Genomic DNA, 20,174 nt, shown 5'->3' on the forward strand with positions numbered 1-20,174 from the left:
TCCATTGTTGCAGAACTCCATTATAGTGCTTGTCTCTTTAAGCCCCCCCGTAAAGCCCAGTCTGCTCTGATTGGTTGGCTCTAACAGGCCTAAGCAGGCACCACCCACCGTGTTTTTGCATCAGCTCTGCCAATGTTTTTGCAACCATGGCCATGTTGAAGGTGGTGATTGTATGTCACTGAAGTCCTGACAGCTCATTTAAAGTGTCTGAGAATGGGCTATAAGCATTTCTCTGAGGAATGAGCATATGATTACTTTCACATTATACAAATAGCACCTAGACCTGCTTTATGATCAAAAAAGACATGGAAATCTAATTTTCTACTAAATGGGATCTGTCAAATTCATACTCCAAACAAATAGGGGGCAGCATATGACCAGAGTAACTGCCAACTGCTGCTACACTGCTAGCTGGTTAGCATGCTGGATACTGTATCTCTGCAACACAATACATGGATGTCTTTGACACAATACCAAAACTGTTATTTCTTCACATTTTCATGATCATTTTTGTTTATTTTTAAACGCTTTACACTAAAATGATTACATATTCCACCTTTTAAAGATTTCCTTTCGGTTTCTCTGCTTTATGTTTATGACAAACAGCAGGAAAGACAGCAGAGCTAGAATGACTTTCAGCTAAGGTCATGCACCAGACCTGTAACCATGATGTCATCGCCACATGTCATACAATTACACCCCACTACAACACCAGCAGCTTTTATATGGAGATGTGAAGCAGGAATAGTCGAAGAAAAGGGAGTGCGGTCAATATAATGCTTTTAGTGTGAGAGGCTGAGATTGACTGAGGCAATATCCTGAGATGAATAAACTGTGACATTTCAAACCTAATGCACATAATGCCTTGTTTTAACCTACGTAGAGGACAAGATTTACAGCACAGTGCAGGGCAGACAGATGTCAGGATAATGTTTTAAAATGTACAAACTGGATGCTCACGGTGTTTATTTGTCTGGCGAAAGATCATAAAAACTGGGGTCACCGCCGTGTGAATGTCATGTTATAAATAAGTAAACATCCCTTTTTTTTGTACTCATAAATAGGTATTTTCGTGGTGGCACTTTCTGCTGCTGGAGTTTTGACTCTGATCTTTCTTTTATGTACTGTGGCTGGATAGCTGGATATTACTGCAGAGCCCCTCGTTTCCACAAGCACAAAGACTGATTTGCAAATATATGCCAACCCAGGAGGTCTTCTGCTGTACGCTTTGAACTGTCAGAGAGCACAGACAGTTCAGCAGGGAGGGAAACAAGCAGAGCTGCTGCTGAAGGTGGAGCCTGTAGTACTGTAGTAGCACAAGCGGGAAGAGGCAGAATGAATGGGCTGATTCAAGAGCTTCACACACAGTTATTTCCCCACAGGCTGTGAGCTCTACCTCATGAGTCCAGCCCTCCACCTGACTCTCTGCGCTCCACTCGCCTGCTTCTCCGATGAAATATGAGGCATGCTGAAGCAGCCCAGAGACCACTGGAGGACAGGAAAACAGTGTACACACTAACAGTACACACTCAGACAGGTGCTTGGGCGAGTGCAGTAAAGTATGAGAATGAATGCATGTGTTTTTGTGCGTGGGTTTGTGCATACGGGTCCACACTGAGACCTCTGCAGAGGAGCCCTGCCCTCCTATTAACAGTGATGAGTGGCTGTAGATAGTGAGGCCGACCCCTCTGTCGCTCAGCGAGGGCTTTTATCTAACTCTCAGGGGACTCAACCATGTGATGTCGCCTCAGTGCTCCTGTCTTAACTCTGTGGCCTCATCTCACCCTCTTATCTCCATCACCTCCCTCTTTGTCTGTTTTTTCGCCAGCCTATCCATCCGTCTCCCCTGTGCACACATACATCATGCAGATGTACGTAAATACATGCACGCAAATACATGTATGTGTTGCTTTCCACATGAGCGCACATTTTTCACAAACAGTTTCAGTTTCATGACGTAAGGGTTTCATTTTTTCAGGGTGTATCAGTGTGAGGGAGGAATTTGTTGGCAGGTATGAGGTCAAATCAGCACATGCTGTCCAACACTCAGGCAGCACTCTCTGCTAATGGGAGTGGCACCAGGTGGCTATGTCTTCTGAGGAATCATTGTGAAGGATCACACTGCCCCCCAGTGGCCTGTAAAGGAACATCTTAAGTATGACTGATGATTACCCAGAGGCTATGGTGGAGTGAAAAGGGTGGGGCACAAAGCAACTGAGGACATGTTACCCGGCTAATGTGTGGTGTGAGCCCAAAGGGAAGCTGGGAGTCCCATTATTACTATGCAGGGTTTATTTAACCATAGCTTTGGCTGTGGAGACATCTTATTAGCAGTAACCTTAAGAAAGTAAGACGTTAACTCCATTCAGCATCCCCTTTATATTGTCTCCCCCTCATACATATATATATATGTATATATATAAAAAGGGGGGACCTTCTTGGTGAGCGTTAGATAAGACTATTGATACTCTCACTTATGTCCACACCATCCTCATCAGAAAAAATGACCATACTGTAGGTCGACTGTGAAAGACACTTATTACAACCCATATTTATTTTTACAATCGGTGGCGACCTCCGATGGCCGTAGTAAGAGCAAAAAGAGGAGGTAGGGGATGGTTGGTGAATTAAGGCAAGTGTTAGAGCAACTAGAACAGTGCTGAAACCAGAAAATGACATCACTTTACCATGATGCAACCTTTAAAAGACAAGATATAACCATATTGAAAATGTAAGACGATATTTGGTCCCATATCGCTGTAAGGATACATGTTGTTACATGCATTACGTTAATACATTACATGAAGTTTAACTCAAACCATATATTTATATATATTAATAAGTTGGGCTCTTTTTACATATCCTTTTCACAGTCAAGAAGATGAGATTCATTTATTAATTTAAATCTATGAATGTTAACCAGCACAGCACAATATATCATACATTGATATATCCCGTAAAGGTCAATATGATTGGAATATGATAAGAAATAACCCAAGAAGCCCAGCTCCCTGGCATCTTAAATGTCATTTTTGGGAATGTAAATGCCAGGAAAAAGCAGTCACACAGTGAGTTAAATTGACTGATAAATCTTTAAAGTGATTGAAAAGGAAATTAAAGCGAGACTCCAGCGAGGCTGAAGAAGGCACAGGACGGTCGACACTCCAAACACCAGACTGAGCCCGACTTTCATCTTTCTTTGATGTTTATTTACAGAAGAGTAGCTTCCACAGACATCTTGAGAGTAGCTGTGAGTTTTGACATTTTTCACATACTGTATGGTAACACAGTGGAAATATTCCTACAAACCACAAGTACTACCTATCCTGTGACGATTTTTCTCAAGCAATGTTTCCTATCACAAATCGTGGCTAAGGTCGCCACGACTAACACTGAGTAATCCATCTGTCGTTTTACAGACTAAGAAAATTGCACTTCTAGAAATGTAAAGATGACAGTCCAAAAGTCGCTCACGGCCCAAGAAGTGCTAATCTATTAGGTGCTCCTAAAATCTGCTCCGACGGTCGCATCTTTTGACATTAATGAGGTCGGCGCACGGTGACTACAAAGGGTGTCTGAGTAGCTGCAGAGCGTCGCTGGTGGCACATGTCCACAGAGTCCGAGTCTGTGCTTTACACATTCTGAGAAGCACAACTGAGCAGGTACACGCAAAAACTAGGGAAGGAGACGTACAGAAAAAAAAAAATGCACAAACATGTGACATCACTGGACGAAGCAGCTCACCACAAAGCACCAGAATGTACAGAGAAGAGCCAGAGAGACAGATTTGTACAAAACAAAATAACATTTATGCATAACAGTTTCCTTGATTTACTTTTTTTTTTAAAAAGGACAAAATGAGGCTTTTTTTAATTTTTTTTTCTGACAACAAATGACATGTATCTGAGTCGGATATGCTGGTATGATCCTCTACAATTTTATGCAAAGATGGGGCACCTGAGTAGAGAAGAGACAATTAATTGGAAATGGCTGTCTGCACTGAGAGGTATGACCTGCCCTGGGAGGATGTCCCTTTAGCCCCCTCGTCCTGCCTTGTACTGGGTTGTGTTGCACTCCACCAAAAAAGTGACTCTCGGGCTGTTATTCAACAGAAGTAGACACATTTTTTTGCTTTTTCTTCTGTGATTTTTTGTTTGAAGCACAGGTAACGTTTGAGTGTACCGTGCTTTAAACCCCTTTAAAAAGCTTGGTTGTAACTACTTGCAGAATAACAATGTAAAAGTCAGCTTCGATTACTTCCACTGACCCCTCCTCCCGTCATTTCTTTACCCCGTCACCACCAGACCAGACCATCCAGGCCACTGTGACGAGTAAAAAACTCTCACTGAGGTAAAATGAAACAGTCGATCCCGTCCTCTATGAAAAAACTTGGCTCACAAAACAACAGGATGCTCACGTATATATATGTCCTACTCGTTACAAAATGTGCAGTATCAAGAAACTGATCAGAATCAAATCAACGAGTTACCAACATGAGGTATACTGTTTAATAAAACCCTTACAAAGGAGGATGAAATCAACACAATTATCAAAGTAATTATCCTCTCTACAAAATGAGAGCGTGAGTAATTTTCCTCCCCGAAAAGAATCTGATTGTTCTAGCCAACAAAAAGACGAAGAGACAAAAGGAAAAAAAAAAAAATCTCACACAGTATATTCAAAAAGATAGTGGTTAAAAGAGTAAATAGAGCTTCTATAAGGAGAGCATACATCCTTTATGCTGGAGGCAGGTTTTTTTTTATGCTAATCCCCCTTTTTCAGATCATCTGTGTCGACTCCATACACCATAATAATCCACTACTGCATCAAGACTTAAAAACACAGGCGAAACAGTGGGATTTAACTGCAATAGTTGTGGCCTGAAAAAGAGCATGAAATCTGTGGATTTTAAATGCTGCATGTCCCTAAAAAGGTATCTACCCTGTGCCAGCTGACGTGAAACATTAGATTTTGGCAGCTGCATCATAAAATCCTGCAAACTCGCTAGCAAATATCCATTAATTTCCTCGTGTTCAATGCCCATATGATCGGCTTGGTGCAGTGCTGTCGACAGTTTACCTATTTTAATAGTAATCTGCCTTACTTCATGTTGTACTTTATGTCTTCTTGATTGCCAAATAGCTGTCATCCGTCTGCAGTTACAACAGAGACACAGAACGTTTTTGAATGCCTCCCATTGTTAAAGTGTGAACAGCCGCTTGTGTATTATCGTCTTTTTGAAAATGGCCATGTCGGATGAAAGACGTCTTCACAAAACCTTATAAACATATAAACAATCACAACAATGTTTGAAAAGTCACTTTCATTCTTGTCACCGTGACTGACAACTTCCTTGAAAAAACGCTGTCGCGACGGCCCTGATTCAGTGACTTCCATTCACTTGTCCTTCAGTGTCTGCGAACAGCGAAGTGTCTGGAAGCACTAAGGGCAGACCTCAGAGCAGCGGGGAACACAGTCTGGGGTTTTTAGCACGTCTCTTCTGAAGGTAGCGTTGCAAAATCATGGCTGACCTGGACTGAGATAGGGATGTGTACGATATAAAACTGGAATGCTTTCGAGAATATTATGCTTCTTTCTGGACTCGGGACATATAGGCTTTTTTGAGGATGATGAGAAACAGTATCGATATATATAGAACAGTATCAGTAAAGAACCTGAATCAAAAATATACACACATAGTTTTGGTGGTTTGCTTTAGCTTACTGCATGTAAAGGGCAAATGATCATCAAACCGCTGGGCCGAAAGCCACGGCTGCAACCGCTCACTTTACATTTAATTTGTCACACGATCGATGATGTCACAGCAGGTGTTTACCTTTTAACAGCTGATGGAAACCTGCTCTGACATCACTAATTGGAGTGTGGCCACAAATAAAAAAACACGCCCGCCACTTTAGATTGATGAGTCGAGCGGTGCAGCCGCAGCAGTTTCCCGCCATAGGTGAGTCTGCTGTTGAATTGCTCTTTATGCACTGTGTAAGTGTGGTTTGCCAGGTAGCACAGTACAGTGAGTGCCATACATTTTTTTTTAGGTCTATAGGAAGGTGTTTCACAAACATTTCTGTGACTGACAATCTGAATTTTTCCTGATGTGGCAAACCCCACTCAGTCACCCCCCCCAAATCCAATGAATATTTGACCCAGGTTTGCTCAGAACACATTCACTTCTGTCCCTATACGACTGCGATTGCAGTAAAAACATGATAATCATGTTCAGTACATACATGGCAAGGCTAAAAAAATAAGTCTCTTTGAGGTACCAACCATGCATTTTGTTCAGAAAAATCAAACAAAAGTTTTAGAGAAAACACAATTATGTTGGTGAGAAACATGTTCAGGGTGTTTCATACTTGAGGAGCCATTTACAATTCTGTTTGCTGATGTGTTTGAGTTGAGCTGGTGAGATTTTGACACTTTGCACGGACATAAGTGGATAAATGTGGAAGGATGAACAGGGTTTGTCCGCAGCTGGATGACTTGTAGAACGCCACCTGACAGGAGATGAGACATCGTGTACAGCGAAGGCAACGCTATGATTAATTCTGTCGATCTTTGAAGTGGATTTTATCATTATTATCATAATTAAAAATAATATAAGCTGATCCCAACCTTGGTAAACTGCCATTATCTTAGAATCACTCGGATGTCTCTGTTTATATCACACTCATACTTGCCCTTTCTGAGTTAAATGAGTTAATATATGATGTTAACATAGTCTTTTTGATGTGAAGCACCCAAAGGAAAGTTGTAGCCTGACAAACTCACTATTTCTTATGATTAAAGTCAATTATTGACTCCTACAGCAAATAATGTTAAAGCTGCTGTCATTGTATTGCTTGTACCACCTGCAGACAATGAGTGTTAAGCAGTGGCTAGCTGTTGAATTGCTAAATAGCAAGCTAATGCTAGTCAGTAACAATAGCTCCCAGAACTTCTCTATATTTTCTCACTGTTGTGTTTACTTCCCCCTGGTATTTCTGCTCACCATTGTCAACCAGTTTGTCAATAAAAGTAGCTGATATGGGAAAATTTAAGCTGTTAAGCAAACAACTTGCTCACAGTCCATTAGCTTGTTAGCTCAGCTCAGTCACTAACAGGACCAAACGTTCACAGTTTTATTAAAAGATGTGTAGAAACAATCTGTTCCTGTCTCATAACTGCCTGCTAATGATCACTCTTTGGTGGAACAGCTATTACTCCGACAGAGGAGGTCAAATCAAACTGAAAGGTGCAAAACAGCTAATAAGTTATGATAGCTTCCTCTATTTTGGACTGTGCGTCCCATCGCCTCAAAGGTCAGCACTGTCAAGATGTGTCTCCTTTAATATGTGTTACATAAAACATCCTAACAACGTAGGAGCAACACTCATTACCTGCAGGTGGCACAAGAGTCAAATTGCAAGAATTACTTGTCTATAGTTTTATTTGAAGCAGGTCAAAAATTGGAATTGGATAAAATTGTTCAGACCTAGTTTCAGGGGCTTCATATCAAAGACTCTAGATGTTAATGTATGTGTAATGTATTTAAACAGTAACAATACTGAGTGACAATCTTTCTGAGATCTGAGAGTAAAGCTGCTATGCACTAAATCCACATACATTTCTTTGACGTAACACAAGAGCGTACAGTCAGTGTCGGATGATTACTTCTGCGAATAACAAAGGCTGTAAAAGCAGACACGTTAAGAAAAGAGATCTTAAAAAGGTGCTAGTTACGTAAAACTAAGAAAACCAAACTGGTAAGCGTCCTGAAAAGAAATGAGGTAGTGTTGTTGATAAGGAGTAGGGATGCACCAGTTCCCCTCACGCACTGCCACGACCAGTACTGACTTACTGAGGAAAGAATATATATTTTTTATTAAGGGTTTGTTTTTAAATGTATTTATTGTTGTCATCAAAATCCTTTCCTGTCTGAGAAATGTAAGAATATCAAGTCAGGTTATCTTGATTTCTGGTACTGTAGCAGAATAGAGAATTAGGCGTGTAGAATCAAGTTGATATGACCTCGAATTAAAAATATGGCATTCACATTTTAAAAAATTATTGACTCCAAAATGACAAACTAATGGCACAATCTCACACTGGTGCATCCCTAAATAGGACCCAAACCAGAAGAGCGATCTACAGATGGGCAGTCGGAACCTCCTCTACTTCTCCCACCAACATAATCAAACCAAAACCACCATGAACATGTAGATACTTTGTTTTGAAAAATGAGATATTCACCATCTGAAATACAGCAAAACCACGTTTTGAGTTTTGAACTGCGAGTCCCTGGTTTTCCAAATCACACCACATGGATACATGGCATTTTGGAAAAAAAAGAAAAATACTTCATGTGTACCAGATCTGTATACTCCACATATTTTTTACATGTTGTGTGTTTCTTCCTTCATGTTGACATGTGTTTTTGTATTTGTACTGATAATAATCATCTATAGAAATATACAGAGGTTATAAACGCACCTATAATAATTAGGCACCTGAGACCCCCCACACTCCAGTCAGGAAATGTGTGTGCGTAAATGTGTGTTTATGGGTGACCGTGAGATACCGTGGAATCAGCTATACTTTAGCTTTCTGTGTATGTTTCACTGTGTGTGTGTGTGTGTTTGTGTGTTTGGACCCTGAGACAACAGGAGGCTGGAGAGGGACGCAGGTGTTCTGCACCCTCAGAGTGTGCAGATACTCTTTAAGGCTTATTCCTCAGTGCCACTCGGTAAAAGTCGCATCCGTGCGACGAAGCCCATGGAGACCCATTGAGCCGCGCTTCCGACGCTCTCATCCACGATGATCGCCCGTCTCATTCGCTAATAGAACATTCCAGGTTTTCTCATTCCTGAGTGCAACAGAGCCATGTGCGACACAGTGGGAATAGCCTCCTTCTATCCACTTCCATCTGCTTCGTTAAGTTAAATCTTTCCTTTCCTTTTCCTACAGGACAGGAAAGAAGAACCCAGAGGAAAATATGGTTGCAATGCCAGAGAATGCATACCCATATACAGTACTCTACCACTAAAAATATACTGTATATGTATACTGTATATACACACGTATGAAACAATGGATTCAAAGTACCTATAAAAAACTTTGCAAGGGAGAAAAAAGGAATCCAATAATGAGGTGCATAAAAATAATCCTTCGGGATTCTTCCTGGGTATGTGAAAGAAAGAGAATCAGTCTGATGTCTGTATGTGTGTGTCGCGGTCGATGCCCTACATGCAGAGGCTACGGGCACAGATAACTGTGTGCTGCTGAGGTAGAGTGGACAAGGCCGGAGCTGACAAAGGGGGCAGGGGACAGCCCGGCAGAGATGGCCTTCCCTGGTGCCGAGGGGCAGTGTCTGGAGTCTCCGTTTTCCAGATGCTCTGACCTCAGCACCGTGCGCACCGTCTTTGGGGAGTGGAAGCCATTGGTCAGCCCAATGTCTTGCTGTGGCTCTAAGTCTGCGTTCGGCCGGTCTCCCATGCCTTCTAGCTCCCCGTTGTGATTAGCCACCAACTTTATCGAGGGAAGACTCAAGGGGCTTTGAGCCAGTGATAGTTTTTCTAGTGTGTCCTCCTCGCCTGGTGGGCACGGCTGGCTCAAAGGGGAATATCTGTCCTCGGATAATGAGGGTCCTCTGGGGGTGTTAGAATCCATCTCCCTTTTGCTGCCCTCCTCCTCCTTCTCCCTCCCGGGGTCTGTCAGCTCTGAGTGAACAATGACTTCTGCCTCGACCTGGTTACTGCACAGGGAGGTACACAGACGATCTGATGAGTCCTGCAACACAAAAAGCCACTGTTACCATTTATCTAGCCAGGTAACTAAAAACACTGAATGTTTTTTGGTCAAGTAGCCTACATGCACAGTACACAGTCCACAGAGCACGATGAACATAAAGATATCAGAAATTATAAAAATTTACGAATCGCTAACCCTCTGAGTGATGTTTATCTTTCTAGGATACAGACATGACTCTGCTGTACCATAATATTCTTACGCTAACCATTACCAATCACTACTTCTCATGCTTAAACCTAACCTCATATATGGCGATAGCTAGCTAACTAGGTCACTAGTCATTAGTCACGGATAGGTTACGGGTTATGTTTCCTATCGTGTGGAGGCCGGTCTGCTATCAGAGTTTAGGTTACATTTAGCATTGTTAACTGAGCAATAATTATGTTTGCTAAACCCATTCATTAGTCCTCACCCTAGCCATTAATCTTGTAATTTTAATAGTAGCTTGAAAAATACTATTTGAAAGGACAAACAAGTAAGTAAGCTAACTAGCTAAACAGGTGTATGTTAGAAATAAGTAAATAAAATGAGTCTGAGCTTAAATTTTTCCTTATCCTACTCATTGGGCCTGCTATAGGACTAACTAGGTTTACGTTACACTACAAGAACAATGCTCTTTCTTTATCTACCATGTGTGGTTCATCTACTGGTCAGTATGCTAACTGTTAGCCTGGGAAAATCAACTTTAGCTTCAAACCTTTGCACAAAATCAGACATGTAGCCATCAAGTCCATACTTTAAGAACCCATAACAAAGTTTTTGTTTTAAGCAGTCAGCTAAAAACATTAAACAGTCGGCCAGGGACAGTGTTTTCAATCAATTCCTTGAGCTAGCCTTAGCTTATTTAGCTTGCTAGCTCAATCAAAAATCGACTTTTAGTAGCCAAAAAAGAGAAGCCATCTTTTGTTAAACTCATGAAATCAAGGACCCATTGTTGATTGAAGTGCACATAAATTAGTATGAATTTTGAGTGGTAAATCTTCCCCAGTGTTATTGTTAACTGTGCCGTGCAAGAACAGAGAGCTGGAATACAGTTACTGAGGGGGGTGTAGTTGGGCAGTCAGTCAATTAAAAATGCCATGCTACAAGTTGCTTGTCAGACACAGGCTGATAGCTAAAATAGATTAATCATTGAATTTAGTTTATTCATTTACCGTGCAGTTATCAGTAATTAGCGTGTTGAGAGCTCCATTAATGAGTGTTGGAGAGTCTTCTGTAATGGTGTCTCTGTATCTAGTGATTCTGTTGGCCCAGTCATGGCTCACAGAGCCATTCCAAGCAGCCTGCAAGAGTAACAACACAGTGCATGCACCAAAATTACAATTATTATCCCTCTATCAACACATGAAAAAATAATAGGGTATCAGAGGCCCATCTGGGAAAGAGCTGCCCCCATTGCAGGTTTTGACCTTGGGTTCAGGTGCGGGGGCATCCTCCCCTTCCCTCGGATTAGCACTTGCCATCAGGCTCTGCTCCTCTGAGGCCTCTTCTAGCGGCTGGCCAGACTCTTGGTTGCCTGGGGGCATTAGTGTCTCCAGCTCGTGGCTATCGCTGCACTCTGGCACGTTGGTGGAAGCGGGGCTGCCTCCTCTCCTGTACTGAGGGGTCACAGCTGTGGAGTCCAGGCCTCCAGACACCTCCCTATTTGGAGCATAGATGAGAGGGATGGTATTGGAGTCGGGCACTATAGAAGGCTGAGTGTTAAAACAGTCACCTGGGTTGCTTTCAGCTGATATAGTTGTTCCAATTAACTAAAAGAAGATGTATGGGTACTGTTCGAGTACTGGCACTCTAGAGTTACCCTACCTGGATTTGCCGTTACGAAAGCTGAAACACATGCAGAGGAGGATGCATATCAGTCCGAGACACACACCGACTATGATGCCTGTCACTGCGTGGATGTCCAGCTCTGTTAAAATATCAGAAAACAACAATCATGGCATTACAGATTTACATTTGACATATTGGTTTTTCATATTTGATCCATTGCCAGTATCTTTGTCTCATATCTAGAACAGCATATTAAAATATCCAAGTATTATAAAAAAAACTATCTAGTTTTCATATCTGCTGCTCGGGTGTAAAAAGACTCAGCAGGAATGCATCGATTCTGTGGTGAAGAGATATGAGGCGACATTCGACTAGGGAGAGAGCGGACCTTCATTGATATTCATTTATGCTGGGTGTCTTTGGCAGCCTGGACACAGAGAGGAGAGGAAGCAGATGGCAGGAGATCTCACCCACCCACCCACCAGCCACCTCACTCCCATTCACACTAGCACACTGGCAACACTATTACAGCCTTTGTGAACAAAATAAACCTGTTACTCTGTCTTTTTATTACGGTTTTTGGGGAAAGAAAAAACAAAAACAGAACCCGTTGCTCATTTCTTATTGCATTAAGGAAGCTTGATTTTAAAATATATTATCCTTTTGACTATCAATTCCCATTATTTATGCACTTAGATGGGTAAACTATAGGCTGTACACAACAATATTCCTCTACAATATATGTGTGAGAGAAATTGAACGCTTAAAATAACGTATAGTGATTATTTTCATTGCTGATAGGACTGTTCGTAAGGACGCTGTAAGGACAGTGAGTTTGACGGGCGTGTTATGTAATAGTTCACAGGGGAGTTGATAGCTCTGCTTAAAGACAAAAGAGGGCATTTAATAATTACAGGTAAAGCGAAAAATGCTGACGGACGGAATTATAAAGTGTATAATGAGATCGCATGCTAAAATACAAAGTAACATGAGAGTTAAAAAAAAAAAAAGTGCTTTTCACAGCAAATCTGCTGGGTAAAGAGAGCAGTAATTCAAAGCTCTCCCCTGGGGGTCGCTGATGAGGCCGCCCCTTTGATATCCACACTTAATTTCATCCTCCAAATGCAGCAGAATAGGAGAAGAGAAATAACAGTGTCCTGCCGAGCAGCACTTTCGCTGCTGGCAGGGATAAATTGCCCACCTCGCAGGGGAAGGCTGTGCGTGTATGTGTGTGCATGAGCACGGTTGTGAAAGTGCGTGTGTCTGTGCGTGGATGCACGGTGTGTACTTGTGAGCGCCTGCTTATGGAAGCAAAATATGGCTGAATATTTGAGTCTTGGAAGCAACTGAATACCTTATTGTGAAATGTAACCACGACTGAATGATTAAAACGGTACAGTGTGTGATATGTAGTGGCGTCTAGCAGAACAGGCAGAAATTGAATATTATTTTCGTATAAGTATGTTTTAAAGTCGTTGTGTTTTAATTACTTTCGAATGAGCTGTTTATATCTTTATAGGGGGCGGGTCTCCGTCCACGGAGGTTGCCATGTTGCACCGCCGTGTTTCTACAGTAGCCCAGAACGGACAAACCTGGCACTAGAGAGGGCCTTCTCGCCTTTCGCATGGTGTGTGTGTCATCAATGCAAAATGTGATCATGTGATCCTGGAGACTACGAGACACACTATCGTAGAGGGAACTACCACAAACAGCAGTTCTAACTACTTTGTCAGTTGATTATATTTCTGTATGACAAATTTAGTCAGAACAATAGCGTCATAACCTCCAAGATTCAGAAACCTTCTATACGTGTAGTTGAGATCAAAATGAAGGCCCGGTTTGAAGACAGATGTGGTCCGACCCGTGAGTACTGTGTATACAAAGTGAAAACTAAACCATTACATCTGGGTTTTATAAATTGCACCATATACAATAACCTATGTAACATAAAAAACAAATCATATTATTCACATATTCAGTGAATTATTATGCCCTGTATTTGATCCATATCTGCTTGTGAGGACATTAAAAAGTCACGTCATGCCAATAAAGTATTGCTTTTCATGAACATAAAGACATTAAATATAAGAGAAATGTTACGTGCTCTTCATTCTCCTTGTGACAAATCTGCCCCATGTAAACTGAAAAGTGTTTTCCCTTTCTCATTAAGCATTTCACATCCTTAAACCCTCCTGACACTGAGACTGCAACCTGCCTCCTTCTTTCTCCCTCGTTTCCATTCACAGATTTCCAACATGTCCGCTCTCCCACACTGCCAAAGCTCATCTTTTTAGCAAACTGAAAATGCCACCATATGTAACCAATTAACTATCTGACCATGTTATATCAAGCTAATTGTTGTGTATCATTGTCAGTGTTTAAAGATTTGGTAAATTTTAACAAATAATCAACATAAAATATATATATTATTTTTTTAACATAACCCATATCGACCTCTGCTACTACCACAATCATGATTACTGCTACCCATGCTCTTAAAACTACTGTTCCTTCTTTCCTTGTTATTCCTGTCACCTATATATGTGCTACATGACACCTACCATATTTTGGAAGAGGGGTGTGAACATCCTTTATAGGTGAATAAGGCCCTGGCCCCACCTCAGTAGATGCACCCATTTTAAAAAAGTAACGGGTGCCACTGGACAGACCCTGCACCTCCACACTAGTGATGCTCCCTGAGAGAGAGAGAGAGAGACAGAAACATCATCAAGGCCCGTCCTTAATCACACAATTTTACTTGAGCCAGAATTTATTTTTACCAAACATCTTAAAAAGCAGAAATGTAAAGGTAAAGGTTTAGTTATTAACTGCCTTAATTGCAAATTAGCAGGTCATGCTGGCCAACACCCACCATCCTGAGAGAGGTTGTCCCACAAGTGCTCAGGCTGGCTGAGGTTGCCACTGTACAAGATCCTGTAGCTGATGATGATACCGTTTGGCTCCAGCGGAGGGCGCCAGCTCACCAGCACAGACGACGAGTCCAGAGCGCTCAGCTGCAGCTCCTCCGGAGGTGTGGAGGGCCCTGAAGGAGAGAGGAGGTCTGGGTCAATAATTAGAGCCCAGAAATGAGGCCTCACAGCTGGGGAATGTATATTGTCTTGGTGGGGGATTTGACAAGTAGTGTGACGACCATCTGCGTCCTCGTGTCCGCGCCACCTGGGTACAGGAGAGGGGACAAGCAGGGCAGCGGGGGAACGGGCTGGGGCTCAGGTGATGATACATGGCAGTCGGGAGCGTGACAGGGTGACTGGTGGTAATAATGTCATTAAAAAGCAGCCCGTTCTCCACTCACCACACTTACTTGGCTGACAGACGGAGCTGCCGGCCAACACGGGAGCCTCTACTACACCTGGGCATTTCATTACGGCCAGTTATCAGCCATCAATGCCAAAAGCTAATTCCCGTGTCCACTGGCCAATGGCCAGCCAACACACTGAACCACACATGAGTGAGCATGCACTCACACTCACGCAGACCTGCACAGGCATACATTAGAGCATCTGCAGGCTTCAGAGAGCAAAAAGGCTTTACCGTGTTGTCTGGAGACCGAAATCAGACATAATCAACACTTTAAGTGCGTCTAATCAGGCTACACTCTGAAGAGATGAATGTGCACTTTAAGAACAAGATGAAATGAATGTATATTTATAAGGAACATGAGGTAATATAGGCGTATTTCAAGAGTGTCTGTAAATCAAAAAGAGGGGACAGGCTGAAATTTGTAGGTCCCTATTAACTGTATTATAAGCTGAATTAATCTGAAAGGACCAATCCTCTCAAAATGAAGGTCATTTTTTGTCTTTAACCTTTATTCACACAGAAAATGTTCACTGACCCTCCATCCTCCTCTTCCTCTTCCAGACTTATTCCTACACACATCAACACCTAGCACCGGAGCTGCCCACTATAACTAACTGAAGTCAATTTTTGGCACACTGACGTTCCCCTTGAGCTGCTTAGTAGAGTGACTCACCCAAGGACACTGCAAAGGTAGTGAGGGACAGGAGTGTTTTCATTCATCACCATCAAGTGGGTGAAAAGAGACTTGAAGTGATCACAATAACACCGGGGAGGTCTTCAAGGACTTCCTCGGGTCTTTGAAAAAATCTAAAACAGACCACAAACTGAGCAAGCTACACTGATAGGAGCACAGCAGAGACTCACGGTCAGACAGAGTCGACTCCTCCACCGTGCCGCTGAAAGGTCCCACCACGTCCACTCCATTAGACTGCACGGCCAGCTCATAGCGGGTGAAGGGCTTCAGCGCCCCGAGCAGTATCTCCTGAGCAGAGCTGCAAACACACAAACGCAGCAGAGAGTCTTGAGTGTTTGTTTGTGTGTGTGGTTTCTATTCTGCGCCGACAGAAAAATATAACTGAGTTTGTTTAATTTAGTTAGACCACTCTAGGCTAGAAAACGTATTACCTTTTATATCATTAACTCTTATTGCTTGCCTTCTGTTTGACAGTCATTTACTGTGTGATGCTTGCAGGTATGTATGCACCTCTCCAGCCAAAGCACTCCACATCTTTGAGACAATTCTTGAGTAAATATGATAAACACAGTACGATGGCAGTTTGTGAAATAGTCCCTGGAATTTAATCTATAGGATTCCTGGAAACAGTTACCAATTGACTGATTGCAGTAGATTCAGCTCACCTGTGCGCAGGGTGGGGAAACTGACTCCTAATCACATTTCAGTTTGATTATCCCCTGAAGAGGCGTTTGTTTATTATCCAAGTAGTTCACATTTGGCATTCCCTGTAGATGTACATATCTTTTGTTTATATTCTTATGTAGGTTGGGGCTGGTTTGTAAGCATTTTTCTACCAGTACCACCACAACATCCTGTCCGTTGTGAAAGATCGTGATTTAGGTTGATAAAACCTCCGTTTGTGAAATAGTCGTGGCAGTAAACCTATTGTTATGATGTTGTTATGATGTTGGGATTCAGGAGGCTGTTTTATTTTGTAAGTTTTGTGTAATGTTGGTTACTTCCTGTCTTTCTCTTGCTTTCCCATGATTGTTGTGATTGTTCTGATTAGTTTCACCTGTCCCTGATTAGTCTGTGTTTTCCCTCGTTCTGTTGTTGGTTCGTCTGTGTACGCTTGGTGTGTGTTCCTCAAGTTTTATCTGCGGTCCTGCCTGTGTTCCCCACGCTTTATTCGGTTTTGGACTACTAGTTTTTGAACGTTTTGTACTTGCTCGGTTCTTGGATTTTCCTTTCGCCTGTTTTCTTAAACTAAATCAACATATCGTTAAAGCTCGCTTTTTTCCATTTGAAACTTTTGAAACACATAAATGGAAAATTTGTGCCCATGTACATGAAGAGTACAACTTCAATTTCGAGACTAATTCACAAAGTGCTGCTGAGATACTAGGTTGTTATGATTCACCAAGAATTGTGAAGCGAGGAAGTGAGTATATTTCCCCTTTATGAAGTGATGGAGTAAATTCAATGCAAGGACAATATTGCTTTTTACTGTATGAATGATGGTTACCACGGCTTTTAAAAAGGGCATTGGTTTGTTTGATGTTGGACAAGAGGCCAAGGTGCTCTTAAAGATCACAAATGTGTCACATAAAAGAAACGCTCTTCAGGTACTGTTAGGCAGAGGAGGTATACTAAAAGCCTTTTATACAACGAGGGGATTTGATGGTGTCAAACACAAACCGGTTTCAGACTTTATTCCATCTTAATAAATACATATAAGTGAGTGATATTTCTTTTTGGTGAACAAAGTAACATCATGCTACTTCTTAAGGTCATCACTATTCATTCAGGTTTGTATTGGGCTTTGTGGTGTAAATGATGCATAAAAAGTTATGCAGGAAGCGGTATTGTTCAGATGTCGGCCATGAAACATAGCAATAAGTTTTGAACCGGCATCTCTTGGCCAACGTTAAACATTATAGACATGATCGAGTTTAGTGTGCTGACCTGGTGTGATAGGAGACCAAGGAGGCATTGGTGGTACCCGCCGGGCTGCAGCGCACCGTGTAGTTGATGATCCGTACGTTGCTGAAACGCGGTTTCTCCCAGCGCAGCCAGATGGAGGTGGAGGTGTTGGCCATGGCTTGGATGCTGCTTGGGGGTAATGGAGGGGGGCGTGGTGGTGGTGGTGCAGGTGCTTCAACACAAGCGGAAACATACTTTGCTTGAATCTTTTTTAGAAGACATTCATTCATTTATGCATTCGTGGTCATGTTGTCAATAAAAATCTTACTTCTGCCGTGAACCTTGTCTGTCCTCCCCTTCCACACAGCAGCTGCTCCGTCTATCTGCTTGTTGAAAGCCCAAACCCTGACCTCATACTGCCGGTCAGGGACTGAGGGACAGAAAAATACAAATAAAAACAGAGAAAAAAACCAACATGTTCCATCGTCTGTCAGGACACTGTGGCAACTATGCTACAACATGCATTCAAAGAACCAGAACCAGAGATATGACCGTGTTCACTCCACACGTTCTTCTTCCTTTTCAAAACCCGGCGGCAACATTTCCCACAATGCTACTTAGCCACTTGGTGACATTACTGGAGGCAATTTATCAGATTACACGCAGCTTCCTCCGGAGCCACGAAAGGCTTTATACTACTTTCTCTGCATATGCAGTCAGTAGTAGTCGTACGCCCTGAGATCTGTAAACACGCTTTGATGTGTGTAATTGGCGGAGTAACCTTTCAAGTCTGCAATTTTGAATGAAGCGCTGAATTATTAATCATCACTTTTTCATCATTGGTCTGTCTATATCCGTTTCTTTATTTTTCAAAAGAAATATTGCTCCCATTACAACACTGTCAGGGACGGCGGTGAAACGGATTTCTGTTTGCTCAGAATTTGAACAAGGCTCTTGAAAAGCTGGGTATAATTTAAGTGTGTATAAAAAAACAAACAAAAAGGCTGATATTCAAGGATTAAGCAGATATTTTCCTAAAGAAAAGTGTGACATCAGACTCAGAAAAATAAGACTTCAGGGTCATTTGAAGAGGCCTGTGTCTACAACTTACCCAGCCCGGTGAGGAGATGATACCTGGCCTTCTTACGGAGCCTGATGGTGTGGGTCTGTGTTGGCCTCCCTCCACTGACTGATTCGTCTGCTTCCACCTCTCGACAGGACAGCTTGTAGCCAGAGACCAGTGTGTGATTGAACGAGGGATGCCATGTCACATTCAGTGTGTTCAGTCTGGCTCTGACTTTCAGCTCGTTTGGTGCGAAGATCACTGAAAAATTTCAAAAACAAAGAAGTGACATGACCAAAATGTCCACATGATAACATTAACACTAACTCCAGCTTTACTGTAACCTGTTACCAAGAGAGCCAGGCGGTCTGGTGTCTTCCTTACCTAGGCTGTGCTCACTGTGGTTGTACTGAGCTAATGTCTGGTGCTGGGCCCATTCAGAGGGAACCCCAAAGCCGACGCCTGTTCCAGCTGCGATCCTCAGTCGGTAGGCTTGGTTTGGCTGCAGCTCTCTTAGTGTGAATTGAGTCTCATTACCCCCAACTTCAACTGAGAATACACTGTCCACTGTGGGAACACACAACAGACACACACACAGATCTGTATAAAGGGAATGAAGGACAAGCTGTATTCGAATTGGTTCCTTTGAGAGCGAACTTAATCTCCCTGTAGATTCTGGAGAGCTGGGTACTCAGAAGAAACCATTCTGCTCTGCAAGTACACCATTTCTTTACCCTAATCTCTGACCCTCAGCACTCTAAATTCATGAAATATTTCAGAAACAGAGCAGAAAGTTTTGCTTTTTTAATGGAATAACTCATTCAAAACCAACATATGTAAGAGATATAATAAGTGAATCTCCTGAATCACATCTGAATCAAATCTCCTAAACATGTGCTTTCACTGGCAGTTGAGGTCATCTTGTCTCACCCTGATCCACAGCGCTGTACTCAATGCGGTAGCGTGTGACAGCTCCTCGACTGTGCTGCGAGGACAATGGATGCCACATCAGCCTGATGTCTGTGGGGGAGGTGCTGGCTATTGACAGCTGAGGAGGTGCGCTCGGCACTGCAGGAGGAAATGAGAGGACATACTGAACTGTGTGATAATGAACATTCAATACTCGCATCTACACTTTTAAACCCTTCAAAAGTCTGCAGCAGCTCTGTGTTTTCTTAAAGAATTGGCCGAGGCAAGGTGCACAGAGTTGGCGACTCTAAAATAGAATGAAATAAAACATAAATCTAATTTTGAAACAAAAATGGTCCGTTGACACTTCATGAACGGATGATACTGATGATTTATGAGCTCTTAAAAGTCTGAGAGGACTTACAAGGTTGGCAAGCCAAGCCAATAATGTTCGCTCTGTGAGCCGGTGAAGCGTCCAAGGCTTGCCTTATTTTACTTGTGTATTAGTCTTAATACTCACCGTCCTCCAGCATCTCTACAGTAACAGGCAGCGACGGGCGACTGGCGCCCATCGGAGAGTAAGCCACCACGAAGAATGTGTAGGCAGTATGTGGGAGAAGCTCTTTGACGTGGTACTCGGTGGTGTCGTTGTTCATCGCAAACTGGTAATCCCCGTTATCTGAGCCTGAAACGGACAGAGACGTTACT

At 42.5% G+C, this 20,174-nt stretch overlaps 1 protein-coding gene across 1 annotated transcript in view; it reads right to left on the reverse strand.

The window, feature by feature from the left end:
* Positions 1-3,207: 3,207 nt before the first annotated feature.
* igdcc4 (immunoglobulin superfamily, DCC subclass, member 4) overlaps positions 3,208-20,174 on the reverse strand; it is a 58,183-nt gene continuing 41,216 nt past the window's right edge. The window contains exons 8-20 of the mRNA XM_084366834.1: positions 19,987-20,151; positions 19,488-19,625; positions 18,942-19,124; positions 18,606-18,818; positions 17,823-17,924; positions 17,537-17,726; positions 15,760-15,887; positions 14,447-14,617; positions 14,136-14,270; positions 11,611-11,713; positions 11,214-11,445; positions 10,959-11,087; positions 3,208-9,783 (exon numbers count right to left, since the gene is read on the reverse strand). Coding sequence (XP_084222960.1) covers positions 9,250-9,783; positions 10,959-11,087; positions 11,214-11,445; positions 11,611-11,713; positions 14,136-14,270; positions 14,447-14,617; positions 15,760-15,887; positions 17,537-17,726; positions 17,823-17,924; positions 18,606-18,818; positions 18,942-19,124; positions 19,488-19,625; positions 19,987-20,151 — 2,423 coding nt within the window. The 3' untranslated portion in view covers positions 3,208-9,249. The remainder of the gene's footprint in view (positions 9,784-10,958; positions 11,088-11,213; positions 11,446-11,610; positions 11,714-14,135; positions 14,271-14,446; positions 14,618-15,759; positions 15,888-17,536; positions 17,727-17,822; positions 17,925-18,605; positions 18,819-18,941; positions 19,125-19,487; positions 19,626-19,986; positions 20,152-20,174) is intronic.

This window comes from Pagrus pagrus (genome assembly GCF_965226575.1).
Source record: "Pagrus pagrus genome assembly, chromosome: 1".
In the NCBI taxonomy this organism is placed as follows: Eukaryota; Metazoa; Chordata; class Actinopteri; order Spariformes; family Sparidae; genus Pagrus; species Pagrus pagrus.